The 20,803-nt window shown below is 48.3% G+C and overlaps 1 protein-coding gene across 1 annotated transcript in view; it reads left to right on the forward strand.

Annotated features, from left to right (window-relative positions):
• The window catches only part of ATOH8 (atonal bHLH transcription factor 8), a 43,462-nt gene that overhangs the window by 8,210 nt on the left and 14,449 nt on the right, over nucleotides 1-20,803 (forward strand). The window contains exon 2 of the mRNA XM_063924968.1: nucleotides 7,100-7,291. Coding sequence (XP_063781038.1) covers nucleotides 7,100-7,291 — 192 coding nt within the window. The remainder of the gene's footprint in view (nucleotides 1-7,099; nucleotides 7,292-20,803) is intronic.

Genomic DNA, 20,803 nt, shown 5'->3' on the forward strand with positions numbered 1-20,803 from the left:
TGAATAAATATTCCGTGAATAATGGGATGAGCTGGGATGCAATCTGTGTGTGCCATGAATAGACACGGCTGCAGCAGCCTCAGCAGTCTTGATACATAACATATTGTAGCTAACGCTAAGCAAATAAAAGACTGACTTGTTACTAGGGTGCCAAGTACAAGGTCGTTAAACTACTACTACATAGTAGTCAAGTTTTATTTTGTACGTAGAAGAACAATACAAAGAAGTGTTGATGTTGGCTTTAAAAAGTGAATGACTGATTTCCATCCAATCAGGAGTTTAATGACCTGTTACAATATGGAATCTGGCGAATTACACCCAGCGACTGCAGTAAATGGCTTCTCTCGCTGCAGCCTGGCTCCGAGCTCCTTACATTTTTGCTGCTCCAGGAACATCCAGAAACATGTTAGTGTGTAGGCACGGTGCCCCGACTGCGCCAGCTTGTGCGCCAAGTCTTACCAATGAAACTGTGTAAATGCCAGCGTAAAGAGTTAGCCATATGCCATGAAGACGGCTCAGCATACTATGTACAGTGGGATCCGGTCTCTAGGTCTACAGTAACTAGGTCGACCACTATTGGTTGACAGTAACTAGGGCGACAGGGTCTCTAGGTCAACATGTTCTAGGTCGACAGGTCAAAAAGTCGACATGAGTTTTTCACAATTTTTTTCTTCTTTTGAACTTTTTCATACGATCCAAGTGGACTACGATTGGGAATAGTAACCGCGAGCCATGCAAGGGGACACGGTGCACTAATTGGGGTTCCCGGTCACCGTACGGAGAAAACGACACCAAAAAACATACAAAACGCATGTCGACCTTTTGACATGTCGACCTAGTTACTGTCGACCAATAGTGCTCGACCTAGACACTGTCGACCTTCCATACCACACCCATGTACAGTCCCATTTGCTGACCTATGCAACAGGCAGAACCTAATTCTGATTGGTTTGTGGCTTGTGGGTTTTGTCAAAGGAGAACAGGATTCTATTGCACCAGGACTTATTTACAGTACGATAATCATGCATGTACCCCAGAATATAAAGTTTAACTACCAATATTGTACATCCATCGGGGGTGCTGCCTCAGACTAATATTGGACAATTAGAGAAAAGAGTCTGAATCTGGGTGTTGTCAAGGAGGAGACGCGCTGAAATCCGCTGCCAGAACCTCTGTGACGTGCAGTGATTTCCAGGAAGGTCCTGTGCATCCTCTCTCTATGTTAGTAGCACCTAATTGGCCCGGGACCTCAAATAATCTGTGCACATAGGACCTCATTCGGGACGGAACACAGAAGTCCAAAAATCGCAATTGTGTGAATTTTAGACTTCTGTGCATGCACAGCGTCCGCAGCTCGTGTGTGCGATCTATCACAGTGCGATCGCACCCCGGAAGGATGATTGACAGGGGAAGGTGGGGGGCGTCCACGTGGCGTTTTGGTTGAGTGCGCAGGCGTGTCCGGACCGTTTTCGTTTTGTGGGTTTTGGCTGCGCATGCAGTGGTCGACATGTTCACAATTAAATGCTGACATGAGAAATGACAGTTTCAGAATGCCAACATTTAGGATTAGCCTGTGTGGGAGGAAGGTTAGGGTTAGGCTCTATCGCAGTGGTTCCCAAACTTTTTTTAATCATGGCAGCCTAGAGTATCAGAATTTTTTCACGGCACCCCTAGGCCAAAAGTTTCTTTGAGAATATTAGAAAACAATAAGTAAATGATGTTTATGTGTCATCCTTAGTTTCTTTAGTGTGGTGCGGGACAATATTTGCTTCTGTTTGTCCTCATATATTATAATTGGCAGCCACAAGCACTGGTTTTGTCTATTACTTTGACCAGAAATAGTTTGAATTGGTCGTGGACCACCAATCCATTCCAAGGCACCCCTGCTAGTGTCCTGAGGCACCCCAGGGTGCTAGGCACACAGTTTGGGAACCACTGCTCTAGGGGGAGGGTTGGGAAACTTCCCTTACTGCTAGAATTCCACAAGTAAGTTCCTCTGCTGTGTAGCATTAAAAATAGTAATGAAAATAGATCAAGGAAGCCTGGTGCCCCCTATGGCTGGCAGCCACTCATGGCACTTGTGTCAGAATGTGGCTGTGAAACCACCCAGCAATACACAAATATAAGACTGGTGATAAAGAAACAGTGGACCTGATCCAGAGGTGGTCGCAGCGCCAATGTTTGCGCAATTGAGCGATTTTTCACTATTGCACATGTCCAGAAAACCCTACCACTTGAGCGTACACAGCGACCGGCACACAACCATGGGCGTTCCTGGGCGGTGACTGGGATGTGGACTCAAGCGTTCACAAAAAAGCCCGTCTCATGGTTGTGTTATGGGGTGTCACGGGTGTGTCAGTGAACTCAGCTGCAATCCCAATTTGAGATGAAAACACTGAGTAGACCATAGGCTGTTGCACGTAACAGTGGTGTGTGCGATGGTGTAGTGCAGGGTTGGGGAACCTCTGGCCCGCGGGCCGTATAAGGCCCGCGAAGCCGTTTGGTCCGGCCCACCCGCTCCTCTCATTGAGACACGCCGTCGCACAGTCCGGCGGCAGCGTGTCTCAGCTGTCACCACACGGAGGAGAGCACGGCTATTGTCGGGCGGCGGCGTGTAGGACTTGAAACCAGCCACCGGTTCGTGAGCCAATCAGAGCTCGCGGACCGGCAGCCATTCAGGAGCCGCGGCTGCCGGTCCGCGAGCTCTGATTGGCTCTCGAACCGGCGGCTGGTTTCAAGTCTTACACGCCGCCGCCTAACATAGCCGCGCTCTCCTCCGTGTCCCCGCCGAAAGGAGCAGTAAACGGGACGGGAGGGGGGGGGGGCATCTGTATACCTGGCACTGTGGGGGCATCTGTATACCTGGCACTGTGGGGGCATCTGTATACCTGGCACTGTGGGGACATCTGTATACCTGGCACTGAGGGGCATTTGTATACCTGGCACTGTAAGGGGCATCTGTATACCTGGCACTGTGGTGGCATCTGTATACCTGGCACTGTGGGGACATCTGTATACCTGGCACTGTGAGGGGCATCTGTATACCTGGCACTGTGGGGGCATCTGTATACCTGGCACTGTGAGGGGCATTTGTATACCTGGCACTGTGGGGACATTTGTATACCTGGCACTGAGGGGCATTTTTATACCTGGCACTGTGGGGACATATGTATACCTGGCACTGTGGGGACATCTGTATACCTGGCACTGTGAGGGGCATCTGTATACCTGGCACTGTGAGGGGCATTTGTATACCTGGCACTGTGGGGGCATCTGTATACCTGGCACTGTGAGGGGCATCTGTATACCTGGCACTGCGGGGGCATTTGTATACCTGGCACTGTGGGGGCATCTGTATACCTGGCACTGTGAGGGGCATTTGTATACCTGGCACTGTGGGGGCATCTGTATACCTGGCACTGTGGGGGCATCTGTATACCTGGCACTGTGGGGGCATCTGTATACCTGGCACTGTGAGGAGCATTTGTATACCTGGCACTGTGAGGGGCAATTGTGGTTCTGGCACTGCACTATTGGGGGCATATGTGTATCACGTCCCATTTTAACTGGCCACACCCATTTTTTGGGCGCGCGCGGGGGCAGACTTGTATGGCCCCCAAATATTTTATAAATATCCAAATGGCCCTCGGTAGAAAAAAGGTTCCCCACCCCTGATGTAGTGTATATTCTCCCCGTGCCTGCGTGGGTTTCCTCTGGATATTCCGGTTTACTCCCACAAACCAAAAATATACCGGTAGGTTAATTGGCTCCCAGCAAACAAAACAAATAAATGATCCCTAGTGTGTACATGGGCAGACTAGTTGGGCCAAGTGGTTCTTATCTGCAATCAGATTCCTTTATTTCTAACCAGCGCATGAGGCAATTGCTTGAGGGTGGAGACAATTGCTTGAACTTTTGGTGAGAAACCCATAAACACTGTCTATGCAATTGTTCCTGATAATATCCCTTATCAATAGACAAACAGTAATAACGTTGTAGGTGGCACCAAACTTCAATTTAAGTCATGCAGTCAAATCCAATGCCTAAAGTCTGGACTGTAAGTTTTGACAAGCAGGGCCCTCCGCTCTGCCCGCCCTCCCAGGGCATTAGGTCATTGAATGCTGCTGTTATTCATGGTCATTCACTTAGGGAGCCTATTTATTATTAATTGCACTACAGCCCTGAAAGTTGCCATTCCCTATTGCTGCATATTCTGGGCTTGGACCTGACTTGCGTAATGTGTAGTTACTGGCGAGGGATCCTTAAATTCATTAATGTAGCCCATATGTTACAGTGGCTTACGCGTTAGCTAGTAAGACCAGGCTCTGGAAGGCTATGCTTATACTTGCCTGCTTCCTGGCTGCCCCTCCCGGGGGGTGGTATTCATGTGACCGCCGGTCAGCTGACCGACAGTCACATGACCTCCTCCACCAGCCCGACGGGTCACTGTCCCGATGGTCGGCATGCTGACCAACAGGGACTATTTCCACTCGTGGGTGTCCACGACACCCATAAAGTGGGAATAGAACCCATGGCGACCGCAGGTCGCCACCGAGCCCGCAGCGTAGCGAGCGCAGCGAGCCCGCAAGGGGCTTGCTGCACTCGCCCCTCCCCGCCGGGATCCCGGCGTCGGTATGCTGCCGGGATCCCGGCGTCGGTAAGCTGACCGGCGGTCAGGAGACCGCCGGTCAGCCGTACTACACCCCTCCTGGGTGTGGGTCATGGAATAGTTGGTAGAGGCCAGTGGCCATGGCTACACGATTACCGGCATTGTACAGCGGGGTTGGGGCCACAATGACCTGATTCAGAGCAAAACGCGTCATTGGCTGGCCAGGCTGCCCCCTTTCACTTGTAAATGGTGCAGGTGGGCGGTGGCCAGCTCTGGGAGATTTGCCCACTTTTCCGGGGTGGCAAACATCGATCAGCATCGCATCCCCCGTAGAACCCTATGAGGGATGTGGCTGCGGGCAGAAATGGAGGGATTGCATAAAGTATCGGAGATACCTGCTGTGATCCCTCCTTCTTACATTGGGGGGGGATACATAATATTTGCAGCTAGCCCCCAAAAACTGGTGTTTTGGGGACATAGCGGCAAGTATTGTATGATAATTGGGCCCCTTAGCCCAGGTATGGCGCGGTTTGTTTTTCCTGCACTGTAGCGTCTGTTTAGCCTTCTTTATATGTTGCGGTTTAGTCATTCTGTTGTCATTTTCCCTGATAATAAGCTGCATCTTTTCCTCATCTATGTAGATAAATAAAATGTATCCTGTTATCCTGTACTATTAATAAATCTGGGAAAATCCTAGAACCCTATACGGTGAATAACACGGGCTTCATTTTCGTCTGCACGTCCTCTAAAGCCCATAGAAGTAAATGGTTTGGCACTACACCCGGGGAGGATAGGCGCTGATACTCAATGCCTTTCAAGCAGGCTTAATAAAATAAACCGCAGTTTGCTGGCTGATGAAAGATTCCCTTTAAACGCCACCAGTCGTCTGATGTGAAAGTGATTGGCTTGATAAATAAGCAGAGACGTCTCTCTTCTAAACAGTGCTCATCGGCACAATCAAGTGAAATATGCCCGCCTGCTGTTATCCTCTCTTCCCCCTGACAGCGGTGGTCTTAATTACAGTAACATCTTCCCCTGAGATGAGCTGCGAACGTGATTGATCAGCGCACATCACAGACATGCTCTGTTTATCTTCATCAGGCCGCCATGGGTAGGGAGCCGGAGTCAGTATGTTGAAAAGGAACCATCCGACCTTCCCCGGTGGCTGGACGCTGTACAGTGAAAGGAAGGCGTTCTGCAGCTGATGTTAATGTGTCCTGATAAATGGGGCAGCTGGGAGCCGGGCTGTTGCTTCGCCCATAGGCTGTTAGCAGTAAGTGGAGTGGACTCCTGGCACGGCCTGCTGCCACTTCAGTCCTGTCAGCGTGTCGCTGGTGTCAGATCAACTGGGGCAAAGGATGGAATGAGAAATACGCAGGGAGCTCTGTGCAGCAACTACGGCATCGTTCCACGTTTATCTCCTCACGTGGACCACTGATCCCAAGCACCCGGCTAGCAGTGTATGTGACACAAGGAAAGGGAGACGGTTGCCGTTTCCCCCATGATGTCTGGAGGCCATTCCTTTATATTTGGACTATACATTTTCTGTGCTGTATAACATCTATTAGATTTCAGTCAAACGCCCATGAAATTTAATTTGTTAAAGGGCCCTGCTATGGGATTCAGGGCCTGATTTAACCCTGCACACATATTTCCGATGGCTATGGGACTGTGACGGGTTACGCAGTGTGCATGTGCCGCGATGTAGCTGCAACCCTGCTGTACTCCGCATTGCAACGGTTGACCGTTGGTCAAAACGGTGGTGTGTTGCCTCTGTTCTGGGGGCGTGCGGAAGCCAGAGACTGCATCTTCTGACGCAGATTCTCTTGCCTCGGCACTGTGGTTGCTGTTGACATTCTGCGAAACCTTAGGGTTACTTGGATGCTCGTTGGTCTGAACGATGTTGCCGATGGTGATCCGATGTGGCTTCTTTGGGCACATGCAGCGGATCTGAGAAGGTACAAGGGGACATCTCATTACAAAAGACCACATCATTTACCTGATCTGCTGTTACCGAAGACGCAGCACCTGTCACTCCTGCGTCCGCCCCTAGCTCATGCCCTCAGTGTGGGATCAGAAGGAATGGGATTTTATTTTAAGCTGGTTTTAGGCAAGCATGGTGGATGCACGCCTTGTTTAGTATAAACTATACATGACTGCTCTAGCATACCTGCCGAGCTTTCGACATACAGAATTTGGGCAAAATAAGCCCAGAAAAACTGCAGAATAAAATTTCCCATCGGTCACACAGTCCGTTGCAAATTCGTCTCCTATTTTCCAGAAATGTGTATTTAAAATATAAGGCGTGGCCTTTAACTAATCAAACATATTTCCTTGGTAAGAAGAGAACAACTAATAGTTCTCGAATGGAAGTTCTAACTGAGTAGACATGTTTTTCCACTATGCAGCTTTTTGTGATACATACATATTATGCATATTATGAAGTGGTATATTGCAGGTATTTAACACACTCCCTTACTTTCATTGCAGGTGCCGTGCTATTCCTACGGACAGAAGCTCTCTAAACTGGCCATCTTGAGAATAGCTTGTAACTATATCCTCTCTCTGGCCAGACTGGCTGACCTTGACTACACTGCTGATCATAGTAACTTGAGTTTCTCTGAGTGCGTAGAGCAATGTACTAGGACATTACAGTCAGAAGGAAGGTCGAAAAAAAGGAAGGTAAGAAAATGGCACCATAAATTTTCCCATACCCCGGCCGTAACCTTTACTCGCCTCTTCCGGATAGAGGAGAAGGAGCAGAGATTCTGTATTAGTCTGGATAAAATGTCTTCTTTGTTGTATTCCGGATTCGCACTTTCCAAATGTGTTACTGCCACAGGCAAATGTTACGTGCTTTGTAATCAACATCATTATTCCCACAGATAATGAACTCTATGGAGAACAATTCCATATATTGTTACAAGTTCTCTGAAAGTCTTCTGGATGTAGGAACAATTAGTTCGCTGCTGTACGGGAACATGACAGTCACCAGTCGCTTTGGCTTATTATGCGGGTGGAAACGGGTCAGCGTTGGTTCAACACAGAGGGATAAATTTACTGAGATGGGAGTTCTATTTAAGATGGGGTGTTGCTGATAGCAACCAATCAGATTCTACTTCTCATTTATCTAGCACCTTCTAGAAGATAATACCTGGAATCTGATTGGTTGCTATAGGCAACATCCCATCTTAAATAGAACTCCCGTCTTAGTAAATTTACCCCAGAATGTTAATTACAGTAGAGTTATACAGTCATACGAGTCTATTTAATTGAAGTCGGTACTGCCGTCTAGTTGGAAAGACGTCAGTTTCCGACTTTTTTTGGTAAAATCAGGATTCGACCTATTCAATGGTACTGCCGTTTTTTCGACTCGCCGGCAATTCCGACTTGTCAGAAAACACGTGGATCGGCGGATTAGCCGCGGATTCACGTGTTTTGTCGATTTAGCGACGGATTCCGACAGGATTTGGGCCCGTTTTCGACAATGCTGATCCGACATTGAAAAAAGTCGGATCAACATTGTCGGAAACGGGCAAAACCTGTCGGAATTGTCCGTTAATTGAATACTGCACTGTCGGACCCTGTCCGTCGGAGAGGATCCGACATGCATTGAATACTGATAGGCGTATTTACAAATTGCTTCAGGCTATGTGGTGCACAGGGGCCCCACACACCGTCAGAGCCTTTGCTATCTAGTGCAGAATATCAGTGGGTAGATGATGTCTCGAAGGAGGGAAGACCCTCTTGGTAGGATGTGGAGGGGAGTGGGGGTGCTGCTCAAGGGTCACCTTTGGGTGACCCTTGTTGCTTATTTAATTCTAAATTATACGTGTATTATTAGCTAAAAACCCTTCATAGATCTCAGGTAAAACTTCTTTCAACCTGTCAGTGTAGCGGATTTAATAATCGCAGATGTTTGTTGGGGGGGGGGGTAATCCGGCCATCCTGTGAAAACGGTGTGACTCATAATTCCTTCTGCAGGCCTTTGGGGTCCTCATCCAGTCGTTTTCTCTAAATGCCTTTTCCCACAAGTAGCAGCTAATTGCAGGTTTATCTAAAGACACGTAGCCAAGTGTGGCTATCTAAAGGAAACAGAACTGAGTCTAATTACTAAATCACATTCCTCCAGGTTACTTAACGCTGAACCAATTACATGAAATCATCATCAAGCCGTGTTAAAAAGGAAGCCAACTGTTCAGGCAGTTTTCCTCTTGGAAAATAACATGGTTGAATAAGAAGAGAGTGATTGATGTTTGTGCTCAGAGCATTGTCACAAAAGGAGGTTTGTAAACTTGGTTTGAACCTCCCCGTAGATTCCGGGATCTGTTGTCACAACGATTAACAGGCCGGTCATGCTTCTAGCAGCGACTGGGAGGGGGGGCACTCTTCCATCTTTATTGTCCCTGGGTTTTATTCCTTGGGTAAACTTGCTGGCAGTGTGGAGACAAGACATGAAGCTATTACATTTAGGCATCGAAACTTCAGAGCCCGATGTGTCATTTAGAATTACTTTCTGATAGGAACGGATAGTGAAGCGTTACATTTAGCCCCCCTTTTTTTTGTAAGCGTTGGTGCTGGGTTTTTTTTTTGCCATTGAAACTATTAAGTTAATTGTATTTAGGCCTCAAAAAATTCCCCCACCTTTTTCCAGTGAAAGCATCAGCAATTATTTATAATTATCTGCAGTGCTTAAAGTGGTCCTAGACAGGTGGTGGAACTGCACCCCCCCCCCCCTCCCGACGCCCATATAATAAAGGGATTGCGTGTGCCGTAGGCGCGCGCTCCCCAAAAGGGGTGTGGTCTCAAAAATAAAGGGGCGTGGTCACGCAATAGTATCCCCAATTAAAATTATGCCACACAGTAGCACAATCTTATTCACATTACACCACATATTAGTGTCCCTTATTCATGTTATAACACACATTAATGCCCCTTATACACAAAGTCCACAGTAGTAGCACCCCTAATACACATAATTCCCACAGTAGTAGCACCCCTGATACACATAATGCCCACAGCAGTAGCACCCCTAATACACATAATGCCCACAGCAGTAGCACCCCTAATACACGTAATGCCCACAGTAGTAGCACCCCTAATACACATAACGCCCACAGCAGTAGCACCCCTTACACAATGCCCACAGTATTAGCACCCCTAATACACATAATGCCCACAGTAGTAGCACCACTAATACACATAATGCCCACAGCAGTAGCACCCTTTATACAATGCCCACAGTAGTAGCACCCCTAATACACATAATGCCCACAGTAGTAGCACCCCTAATACACATAATACCCACAGTAGTAGCACCCCTAATACACAATGCCCAAAGCAGTAGCACCCCTTATACAATGCCCACAGTAGTGGTGCCTCTTATGCAATGTCCACTGTAGTTATAGTACCCACAGTGATAGTGCCCCTTATGTGGAGCCCATAGAAGTAGTGCCCCTTATGCAATGCCCCCAGTAGTAGTGCCCCTTATGTACCCAGGAGTGATGCCGCTTAAGAAGTGCCCCCTATACAATGCCCTCATTAGTAGTGCCCCCAGTAGTAACGACCTTAGTGGTAATGCCCCTCTGTAGTATTACCCCCAGTAGTATTGCCACCTGTATTAATGCCCCCAGTCATTTAGTCCCCTGTAGTTTAGCCCCAGTGGTAATGCGCCCAGTAGTTATCCCCCCCCCCCCTGTAGTTTAGCCCGCAGTGGTAATGCCCCTGTAGTTATAGCCCCTGTAGTTATGCCCCCAGTAGTTTAGCCCCACCTCCTGTAGTTTAGCCCCCCAGTGGTAATACCCCCAGTAGTCTAGCCCACATGCAGTTTAGCCCCCAGAAGTTAGCCCCTATGTAGTTTGCCCACCCCGACCCCCCGTAGTTAGCCCCTATGTAGTTTGCCCCCAGTAGTTAGCCCCTATGTAGTTCCCCCCAGTAGTTAGCCCCTATGTAATTAGCCCCTAAGTCAGGGGTTGCCAAACAGTCGATCGCGATCGACTGGTCGATCGCGGACATGCGACCAGTCGATCGCGATCCGCCGCCCAGCCACCCGAAGCCGCGCCTCTCCTGCCTGCCGCTCTGCCTCCTCAGTCTGGTCTGCGGCAGTGACGGCCGAGTGTATGGCTCAAATCAGGTGCAGGTTCGTTAGCCAATGAGAGCTCGCGGACCGACGCCTGATTTGAACTATACACGCTGCCGTCACCGCCGGAGATCAGACTGAAAAGCAGGGCGGCAGGCAGGAGAAGCGCGCGCTGCGCTCTCCACTCCGGTGAGCTCTACTATGGGGGCATATCTGGCATTGTGGGCACATGGCTCAGTGGGGGGCATATCTGGCAATGTGGGGCATATCTGGCACTGTGGGGTCATATGTGGCACTGGGGGCATATCTGGCTCTGTGGGCACATGGCACTGTGGGGGCATATCTGGCACTGTGGGGGCATATCTGGCACTGTGGGCACATGGCACTGTGGGGGCATATCTGTAATCTGGCGCTGTGGGGTCATATCTGGCACTATGGGGGCATATCTGTATCCGGCACTGTGGGGGCATACCTGGCACTGTGGGCACATGGCACTGTGGGGGCATATCTGGCACTGTGGGGGCATATCTGTAATCTGGCGCTGTGGGGGTATATCTGGCACTGTGGGCACATGGCACTGTGGGGGCATATCTGTATGGCACTGTGGGGGCATATCTGGCACTGTGGGGGCATATCTGGCACTGTGGGCACATGGCACTGTGAGGGCATGTCTGGCACTGTGGGCACATGGCACTGTGGGGGCATATCTGGCACTGTGGGGGCATATCTGGCACTGTAGGGGCATATCTGTAATCTGGCACTGTGGGGGCATATCTGGCACTGTGGGCACATGGCACTGTGGGGGCATATCTGTATCTGGCACTGTGGGGGCATATCTGGCACTGGGCACATGGCACTGTGGGGGCATATCTGTAATCTGGCGCTGTGGGGGCATATCTGGCACTGTGGGCACATGGCACTGTGGGGGCATATCTGTATCTGGCACTGTGGGGGCATATCTGGCACTGTGGGGGCATATCTGGCACTGTGGGCACATGGCACTGTGAGGGCATATCTGGCACTGTGGGCACATGGCACTGTGGGGGCATATCTGGCACTGTGGGGCATATCTGTATCTGGCACTGTGGGGGCATATCTGGCACTGTGGGCACATGGCACTGTGGGGGCATATCTGTAATCTGGCGCTGTGGGGGCATATCTGTATCTGGCACTGTGGGGGCATATCTGGCACTGTGGGGGCATATCTGGCACTGTGGGGGCTTATCTGGCACTGTGGGCACAATGCACTGTGGGGGCATATCTGGCACTGTGGGGGCATATCTGTAATCTGGCACTGTGGGGGCATATCTGGCACTGTGGGCACATGGCACTGTGGGGGCATATCTGTATCTGGCACTGTGGGGGCATATCTGTATCTGGCACTGTGGGGGCATATCTGGCACTGTGGGCACATGGCACTGTGGGGGCATATGTGTATCTGGCACTGTGGGGGCATATGTGTTTGAGGTTTTTACCTGTGGGGGCCAATGTGTTATTTTGTGTGAGGCAGTCATTACACTCTGTGCAGCAAGGCTACGTCCCTTTTTTTGTTATACCATGCCCACTTTTTGTTATACCACGCTCTTTTTTTTGCACGCTATTATTCCTCCTAGGTAGATCACAAAAGCTTTTTAGCTTTCAAAGTAGATCGCCGACTCCAAAAGTCTTGCCGCCTCTACCCTAAGTAGTTAGCCCCCAAGTAGTTTGCCACCAGTAGTTAGCCCCCATGTAGTTAGCCCCCAGTAGATGCGCCGCTTACATTCAAACATATTTAAAAAAAAACACATTACTCACCAAGCCCTGCTCCCGCGTCTGACCGCTGCAGTCCTCCTGGCGTCCACTCCTCGGCACTATGGGTAGCGCACACTGACAGAGGCGGAAGCCGGAGCTCAGTGGTGAGCTCCTGCATCCGGCTTCCGCTCTGGAGAGAGAGCCGGGCGCCCGCTGGTAACACAATCTCAGCGGGCGCCCGACATCTCCCTGCGGTGCCGGGCACACATCGGGTTAGGGGAGACGGAACTGCATTCCGTCTCCAAATGGAACTGATGGAACGCAGTTCCGCTCCGTTCCAGCTCACTTTAACCCCTGATTATCTGTGAGCGTTAATAAAAAAAAGTTTTATTTTGTAGGGGTACAGCTTATTTCTGTACTAGTTACCAGCCCGTCATGTCGGAACAACATAACAGTAATGTCAGCGCCGACGGCTGTGCGTGCTCAAACGGAGCAACAATTGAATTGCTCCGCCTGTGCCATCTTGTGGCTGCTGGCGCACAATACACTTGAATTCCCCCCATAGAGTTGAGGAGCAACGTCTGCCTTATATTATTAGGATTTGATATAATTAGATGGTTGTTTTTATGTTGGGGGGGAGATGTTTTGTTTTCTGCCTCAATAAGTTAAACTGGTCCATTATTACATGAAAAACAGCGTTATTCACAAATGTTAAGTGATCTAAAATATATAGGATAGTATATACTAGTGTCTTTCGCGAAATATTTTTTTATTACAATCCATATAGACACACATACACGCTAGGGTTCATTTTTGTCAATTGCCAGTTTACCTACAGGATGTTTTTGGATTGTGGCAGGAAACAGGAGCACCTGAGGGAAATCCGTACAGACCCTGAGGAGAACATAGAAACCCCACACAGATAGGGATCTGGTTGGAATTGAACCCATGACCTCAGTGCTGCGAGGCAGCAAAGCTCACCATTACGACACCATGCTGCCCTTATGAAGAGAAAAGAAATACTAGTTTATAAAAAAAAAAAAAAGTAATTTTCTTCCTGTAAATGCTGGTCCCATGAGAGCCATATAATGCTATCAGGCACCGACCCAGACATAGGGGCTTATATCATGGTCTCACATTTCACAGGCGCTTGCTTGTAGCCTGCAATGAGCATATAACCAGCTGGGCCTTCCCTCTGTTCTATTACTTGGTTTTAATTATTTTTATCCCATGGACCACATGCAAAAGAAATGCTCACATCCAAAATGAATAACACAATTTACATGTCTCTGCTGCCAATGGCAGGAACTTGTTAGGGGCCCAGTTATCATTAATCGCGTTTTCACTGCAATCTGGGCGCAATATTACTTTGAGTGTATGTATTATCATCGCAGGGAGCCCGTCCCTGCGATGTGTTGTAAGGGCCGGGGCTGCCGGGGCTTCTGTGCATGTGTGGTCCCGCTGTCCGCACGTGCACAACGTCCGTTTCCAGCGGAGGGATCATTCCCTACACAATATATGTACAAACATGCAGGACTGCCCTGGTTGTGTAGGGTTGGGGCTAGCATTGCTGAAAGAGGAGAGCAGAGAAAGTGGAATGGTAGTTGGGGCATGTTTTACAAGAGCTTTAGGGTCTGGTCCTGAGTTGGACAGATCTCTCTGCACACACGCAAATTGCATACAGCACATAGGGGGTCATTCTGAGTTGATCGCTCGCCAGCTAGTTTTAGCAGCCGTGCAAACGCTATGCCGCCGCCCACTGGGAGTGTATTTTAGCTTAGCAGAAGTGCGAACGCATGTGCAGCCGAGCTCTGCAAAAACAGTTTGTGCAGTTTCTGAGTAGCTCTGAACCTACTCAGCGCTTGCGATCACTTCAGCCTATTCGTGTCCGGATTTGACGTCACACACCCGCCCATCGAACGCCCGGCCACGCCTGCGTTTTTTCAGACACGCCTGCGTTTTTTCAGACACGTCTGCGTTTTTGCAAACACTCCCTGAAAACGGCCAGTTGACACCCAGAAACGCCCCCTTCCTGTCAATCTTCTTGCGGCCGCCAGTGCGAAGGAAAACTTCGCTAGAACCTGAGCACAACCACAAAGAGCTTTGTACCCGTACGTCGCGGGTGCGCATTGCGGAGCATACACATGCGCAGAAATGCAGATCTTTAGCCTGATCGCTGCGCTGCGAACAACGGCAGCTAGCGATCAACACGGAATGACCCCCATAGAGAGTGATCTTTGGTGGGTCTGACTTAGCGTGGAACGGGCATCTTGGGGTGGGAACTGGATATCAACAAAGCGCTCACACAGACCTGTTGCCACACATGTGGGAGTGGCGTGTCTCTAAAGCTCTGTGTGATTCTGAGTCACATGTACGGAGAAGGGATCTCTTCCACCTATCATAGCACTGCTGCATTGCTGATACTGATCATGGTCATTGTGGCGGTTGGTGTAAAATCACTGGGCATCAGCACTACAGAAATTGACATTAGCATAAGCTGGTAATCAGGCTTCCGTTCAGTGGTGTATCTATAATGGTTGCACGGGCACACCCTGCAGCCATGTTTAATACTCACCTCTCCGGAGTACTGCATTGGCGCTGCACAAATCACCAGGAAAGCGATGCGGCGGCCATTTTCACATAGAAAAGTCACAGGAACATGGCATCTGTGCATGAGCCCTTGTTTCTATGACTACCGACAAATACAGTCACTTTGAGTCCAACTCAAAATCAGCCCCTCAGGGTCCGGGGTCTATGTACTAAGCCTTGGCGAGAGATAAAGTAGACGGAGATGAAGTAACAACCAATCAGCTCCTGTCATGGTAGTTAGGAGCTGATTGGCAGGTACTTTATCTCTCTCCAAGGCTTAGTACATAGATCCCCGAGACATCTGAAGTTAGTGATGCTTTATCTGTACTGTAGATGTGCCTACGCTTCTGAGGTGATGTCTGCATGGAACACGAAGGGGAATACATTATCAGCACAGGCATCGGTGGTCGGAGCTGCATACTCCAGGTTTGTGCAGTCCTTTGAAGTGTGAGGCAAAGCAAGCGCCCCACTGCAGATCACCGTGTGGTGCCAGCAGCCAGCCTTATCAGGATGGTTCCAGAGCGCCACCGAGCAGGGTGCCATAGCCGGGTGGCAGAGCATAAACAGTTCCTTACACTGGGCAATGCTCACTTGTTGGTGTAGTAGTGTAGGTCGCAATAGATAACTGATATGGTCTGTCACCACGGCTTGTGCAAATGCCATGTGTGGGACTAAACTAACAGGGTCTACAGCCCAAAGTGCTTGTTCCCATCAGTGATACTGGTGACTGCTGTGGGCACATTTTCCTAGTGTGGTATGGGGGCATTTCCTGATACGGCCATTACTTATTGATGCTTAAGGGTACTGTATGATTATGTCCACACCATATAAGCACACGTGCGTCCTTATGGCCACCTATGCACAGTGCACTGGTAGCAGGCAGTATAGCAGCATCATAAATTGCCCCGACGCTTCATCTCCTGACTCTGTATGTAATACATCTGCCCCTAAGACCCTTTCTGCCCAGCTGATCCGGACGGCAGCTGGAGGGCGCTGTCCCCATCTCTGCACTTAATTTACATTTCTTTTTTTCCCCCCAAAGTTGTGCAAAGAATTATGGGGCAGATGTATTAAGCCTGGAGGAGTGATAAAGCAGTGATAAGTGGAAAGTGATAACGCACCAGCCAATCAGCTCCTGTCATTTTTCAAACCTGTAATGATTGGCTGGTGCATTATCACCTTCCACTTATCACTGCTTTATCTCTTCTCCAGGCTTAATACATCTGCCCCTATATCTGACAAGCCGTGTTGGAGTCTGTTCTTTACGACGACTGTCGGTGTTTGTGCTGGAAGAGAGTTGAAGGTCTGGGCACAGGAGGACAGGAGAGATAGCACACACAAGAGAGGATGTAGGGAGCGAGGCAACGCGTTTCATCTCTATACAGCTACCTGCTGCTTAGTGTATCATCGTAAGATTAGCTTCTGCCTGATGGGTCCTGGGCTCGGTGGTTCTGGCAGTGGAGTTGCTTTGATCTCAGTGGCACATCAGTATGTGCTTGAGACCTTAATTCGCTTTCTGCAGTAAGGTGTCAGCAGGCAATCCTTTCACCAGGCCGTACAGTACATAGGAAATCTCTAATGTCCGAGTAACCGAGTGCAATTAGTCTGTCAAAGTACATACGGCATACAGTACGGTGAATTGATGAATATACAAAAATGCAATAATAATAAGATGTATTTATGTATCTCAACAAGGGGCCTATCTGTTTAAATGTTAATTGTTGCAGCGATAACTGGAATTTTAATATAATAGCCTACATTGCCTGCATTTATTAAAAAGATATCATCAGGGCAGCTTTTCCCAGCGATACTGGCATGGATAGGTAAAGGATACGTTAACGATTCGCCGGGCCAGTGTCTCTGTCGTTTTGCGCTAATGTCAGCCTGCTCGTGGGCTTGCGCAGTGGTCACAAGTATGACTTTTTATATTGACACCGTTCATCAAAAATACAAACCGCCCAATACCGTCCGGTAGCGGGGATTGTCGCTCTCTCTTGCCACTTCACGGCCCAGATTTCAGCATTCAGTTTTCTAATTGCTAAAAAAAAGACAGATAAAAATCACTTTAAAAAAAGAAAGATAAAAAATTTTTTTTTACCTAATTAAAAAATAGCTGTGTTAAAGCATGAAGCATTTTCTAAAGGATTTTCATCTCTTCCCATCATACCAGAACGGTTAGTGTACTGTGATACTTGTTGAACAGGCGTACATACCGCCAGGCGAAGGGTTAGTGCCGGTGGCGGTTGCCACCGACTATATCAATGTTACTCCCTTCCCTGCATGCGAGTAATATGCAGAAACACCATATTCACCAACAATAGCTTTATCATAAAGCGACTTGTAATGTTCCAAAGAGGCCATTGAAAAAAACAGAGTGCGCTAAAGGCATTTTATGTCTTTTTTTTTTCCTTCCCCTCAGCGCACCCCATCTCTATATAATTATCGTATATAAATAATGAGGTGCATGCATAAAAATGTGTGTATTTATACGGCGGTGTGATGGCTCGCCACAATTTCTAACCTCAGATCCTGTAACAGCGGGCGTATATGTATCTTGTGTTTGACCGCAGCTGTTAAGTAAGCTTGCAAGGTTCCATAGACCTTTTTTTTTTTTTTATTGTTTTGCTTTTTTCTTTTTCTCCCCCCCTCCTTTCTCCTCTTCTTCTTGTCTTCTCCCAGGCAGTGTGTTGTCAGGAGCAGAGGGCTAAGCTGCAGCACACAGCCCCCCTCCCCTCTGTCTCTCTGGCAGTCTCAGACTCCAGATGTTCGGAGTGCTAGTTGGGAAGTCCTACTGGCGCCACTTAGGGCAGAGGGCAGGGGAAAGGCACGCGAGCTGGAACCCAAAACACTCAGTCACTGCAGGATTTGGCACATTCCCCAGTATTTTGCTGGCATGCTCCCCAGCTCTCTCCTGGCCATCTGTTACAAGAAAACACTTTCAGGACCTCATCATCACTCAGGATACAACAGTGAGAGCAGCTGTTTCAGAGGCACCAGGAAAAAAAAAAAAAAAGAAGGAAAGCGCAGCTAAAGGTCTCTTTTATGAGAGAGGAAACTAGATTATGAATAACAGCAGAACAGTTGGGGTTTCATGAAACCGGTGCGCCGCGGCTGAGGAATTTGCCGACCACGTGTGCCACCATTGATATGTCCATTGCTTTTATCACGCAGAGACCAGATCATGGGCGGCGGGGAATATCCATTATAGAAAAAATAAAGGGACGCAGATCGCAGCTGACGCACAAAGCAAAGTTGCGCCTTTAAAGCAAAGAATATTTCCTTCTTGTACGTTTTTGCAGGAAACAGATGTGGAGGAGATCAAAACGGGTGGCTGTATTTGGCTGTGTTTCATGTAAACGCACATTTATTGTCCTTTATATAGCGCCGGCATATGGCGCAGCGCTCTACGGGTAGTTTTTTTTGTCATTCATATCAGTATCTGTCCCATTGGAGCTTGCAGTCTACAGTTATGGAACGCACATGTACTGCGCAGGCATCGGAGTCGCACTGTGCAAGCGTCGTGATGAATTATCGATGACGGATGCCGCAAGAGTTATGCTCAGTGAGGGGTGGGGGGGTGGTGGTGGGTGGGGGGGTTTGACAGCAGGCATCTCTGACAGGAAAGAATTGGCCATAGGTGCCGGCGCTGTAGTTGCAGCATTTATCAAACTGCCTGTGGCGCTATTTCTCAGCATTGCGCTATGAGAAGCTGAATGTACAGGCCTGAATATACTAACAGGGCTGCGGAGATTTGCGTAGCTTTAAGGATATATATATCAGTAGTTCCTGCTGGTAGGTAAAGGACATGCACTATTCATTTCTGAAACAGATCTTTAGCATTAGACGTTATTTATTGACAAGACGCGTGTTCTGCAGTTTGCCAGCTCTGCACACCCTAAGGGTGTGTGTGACTTTAAGCGGTTAAATCGGCCACATGTCTGTGTCGGAGTCCTGCTTGGAGGGAGAGCGCAAACATTTCCCTTCACATGACTTTTTTTTTAAATTCTCATTGTTTTTTTTAGATAGTACAGGAAGCTGACCTTGCTGCTTCATGGCGAGACGTGGTGGGGCTCCGCAATGGATAGTAGTTAAGAAATATGTAACGTACTCAAGATTTTGTTGTTTAGCTTTACAGAGTTCTTTATACCTACGTCTTACGGCATATAACTACATAATATATGGATAAGCTGCTCTTATGTGCAGTTTTTGGCAGACAATGCTTCCCACGTCCCCCCTCACACTGTTGCATCACAAGAACAGTTGTCTTCTCTCCTGGAATGTCTGAGAGACTCACTCATTTTGGTAAGTTACCCTGCATTGCAGGGAGAGCTGACCACCTATCCTGCATCCCGCCCACTTGCCCAGTAAAACGCGTTATGATGCGCCCAGTGAAACGCGTTAAGCTGCAGCCAGTGAAACGCGTTATGATGCGCCCAGTGAAACGTGTTATGAAGCCTTGCCCGAGCTGTATATTGCCATGATTTGCTGCATTTTGCAGAGGGGGCTGTGATGACTCAAAGTGCATCACCAGCTCCCACAGACCAGCGCTCTGGACCTCTCCCCCCTCCAACATCTCATAGATGCAGCAGTAAAATGGAGGTAAGTTTGATGTCAGGAGACATAGCAGCTGTTTCACATTGATATTTGTCAGCCATTTTGTGGGACAAATAAATACTCATTAGAGATCAGCCTGTCTTTACACTAGGAAATAGTTCCTCATAAATAATGGTCATTAAATGCACCCAGACATGTTATTAGTCCCCTGTAAAATGATTGGAAGCAGCACATAAAATGGCTGCCTCCACTGGTTTCTCATCATTGAATTACTGAGGCTGCACTCTCCCATTGTTTGTAAGCTCTTCACACCCTAGCACTCTATGAGGGAGCTGATTGGTTGGTACTTTGGAGAGCGACAAAGTACCAACCATTCAGCTCATGTCATTTTACAGGCTGTATTTGAAAAATGAAAATTAGGAGCTTATTTGTTGGCACTTTGGGGGAGATTTATCAAATCTTGGAGAGAGATAAAGTAGTGTCTCAAACATGCCTGTAACATGGCAGAAGATGATTGGTTGGTACTTTAGCTCTCTCCACTTTATCTCTCTCCAAGCTTTGATAAATATTCACCATAACGAGCAAAAGGTAGCAAAGGAGTTGGATTTGCTAATTAGATTAAAGTGAAGGTCTTGTGCCTCAGGGATGTCAGTAATTCCTGTTAGACTGAATATTGTTCATGTCCACAAGATGGCAGCTGCTACTGTTGTAGGTGGCAGACACATTCTAAGATGGCGGAACACAAGCAAGGCAATACTACCGACGGCTATTGAAGCATTAACGTTACATGTGACATAATCGCAGAACACAGACTTGTAGTTTCCATGTAGTGATGCTTCCAATTGATGCTATTAATATATAATGCTCATGCTATATTTACGGTACCCCTGCAGAAGTATGCCTGAAGAAGCCCCTGACCAGGTTGCACTGAAGGCATAGGCAGTGTTAATCTTCCCGACTAAAAAGGAAAATAGTTTCCCATAAGGCCATTACCGATCTGACAGTGGATTTATGTGCTACAATGTACCATCCCTCTGTTCCTCACCATGATATAAACACTTTAATCATTTTTATTGAATGTTTTCCTAGATAGTCCTGTTCTTGGTATGCCGGGGTGATAAAGGCTTCATTCCAAAGAGAGTCAACTAGCAGAACCTGCCATGGGAGCCGGCCTTATGTTTTATATAACACAGTATAAAGCCAGAATCAGGACCAATAAATAGACAGTCCTCCAAGATCAG

Source organism: Pseudophryne corroboree, chromosome 1 (assembly GCF_028390025.1).
Source record: "Pseudophryne corroboree isolate aPseCor3 chromosome 1, aPseCor3.hap2, whole genome shotgun sequence".
Taxonomy (NCBI): Eukaryota; Metazoa; Chordata; class Amphibia; order Anura; family Myobatrachidae; genus Pseudophryne; species Pseudophryne corroboree.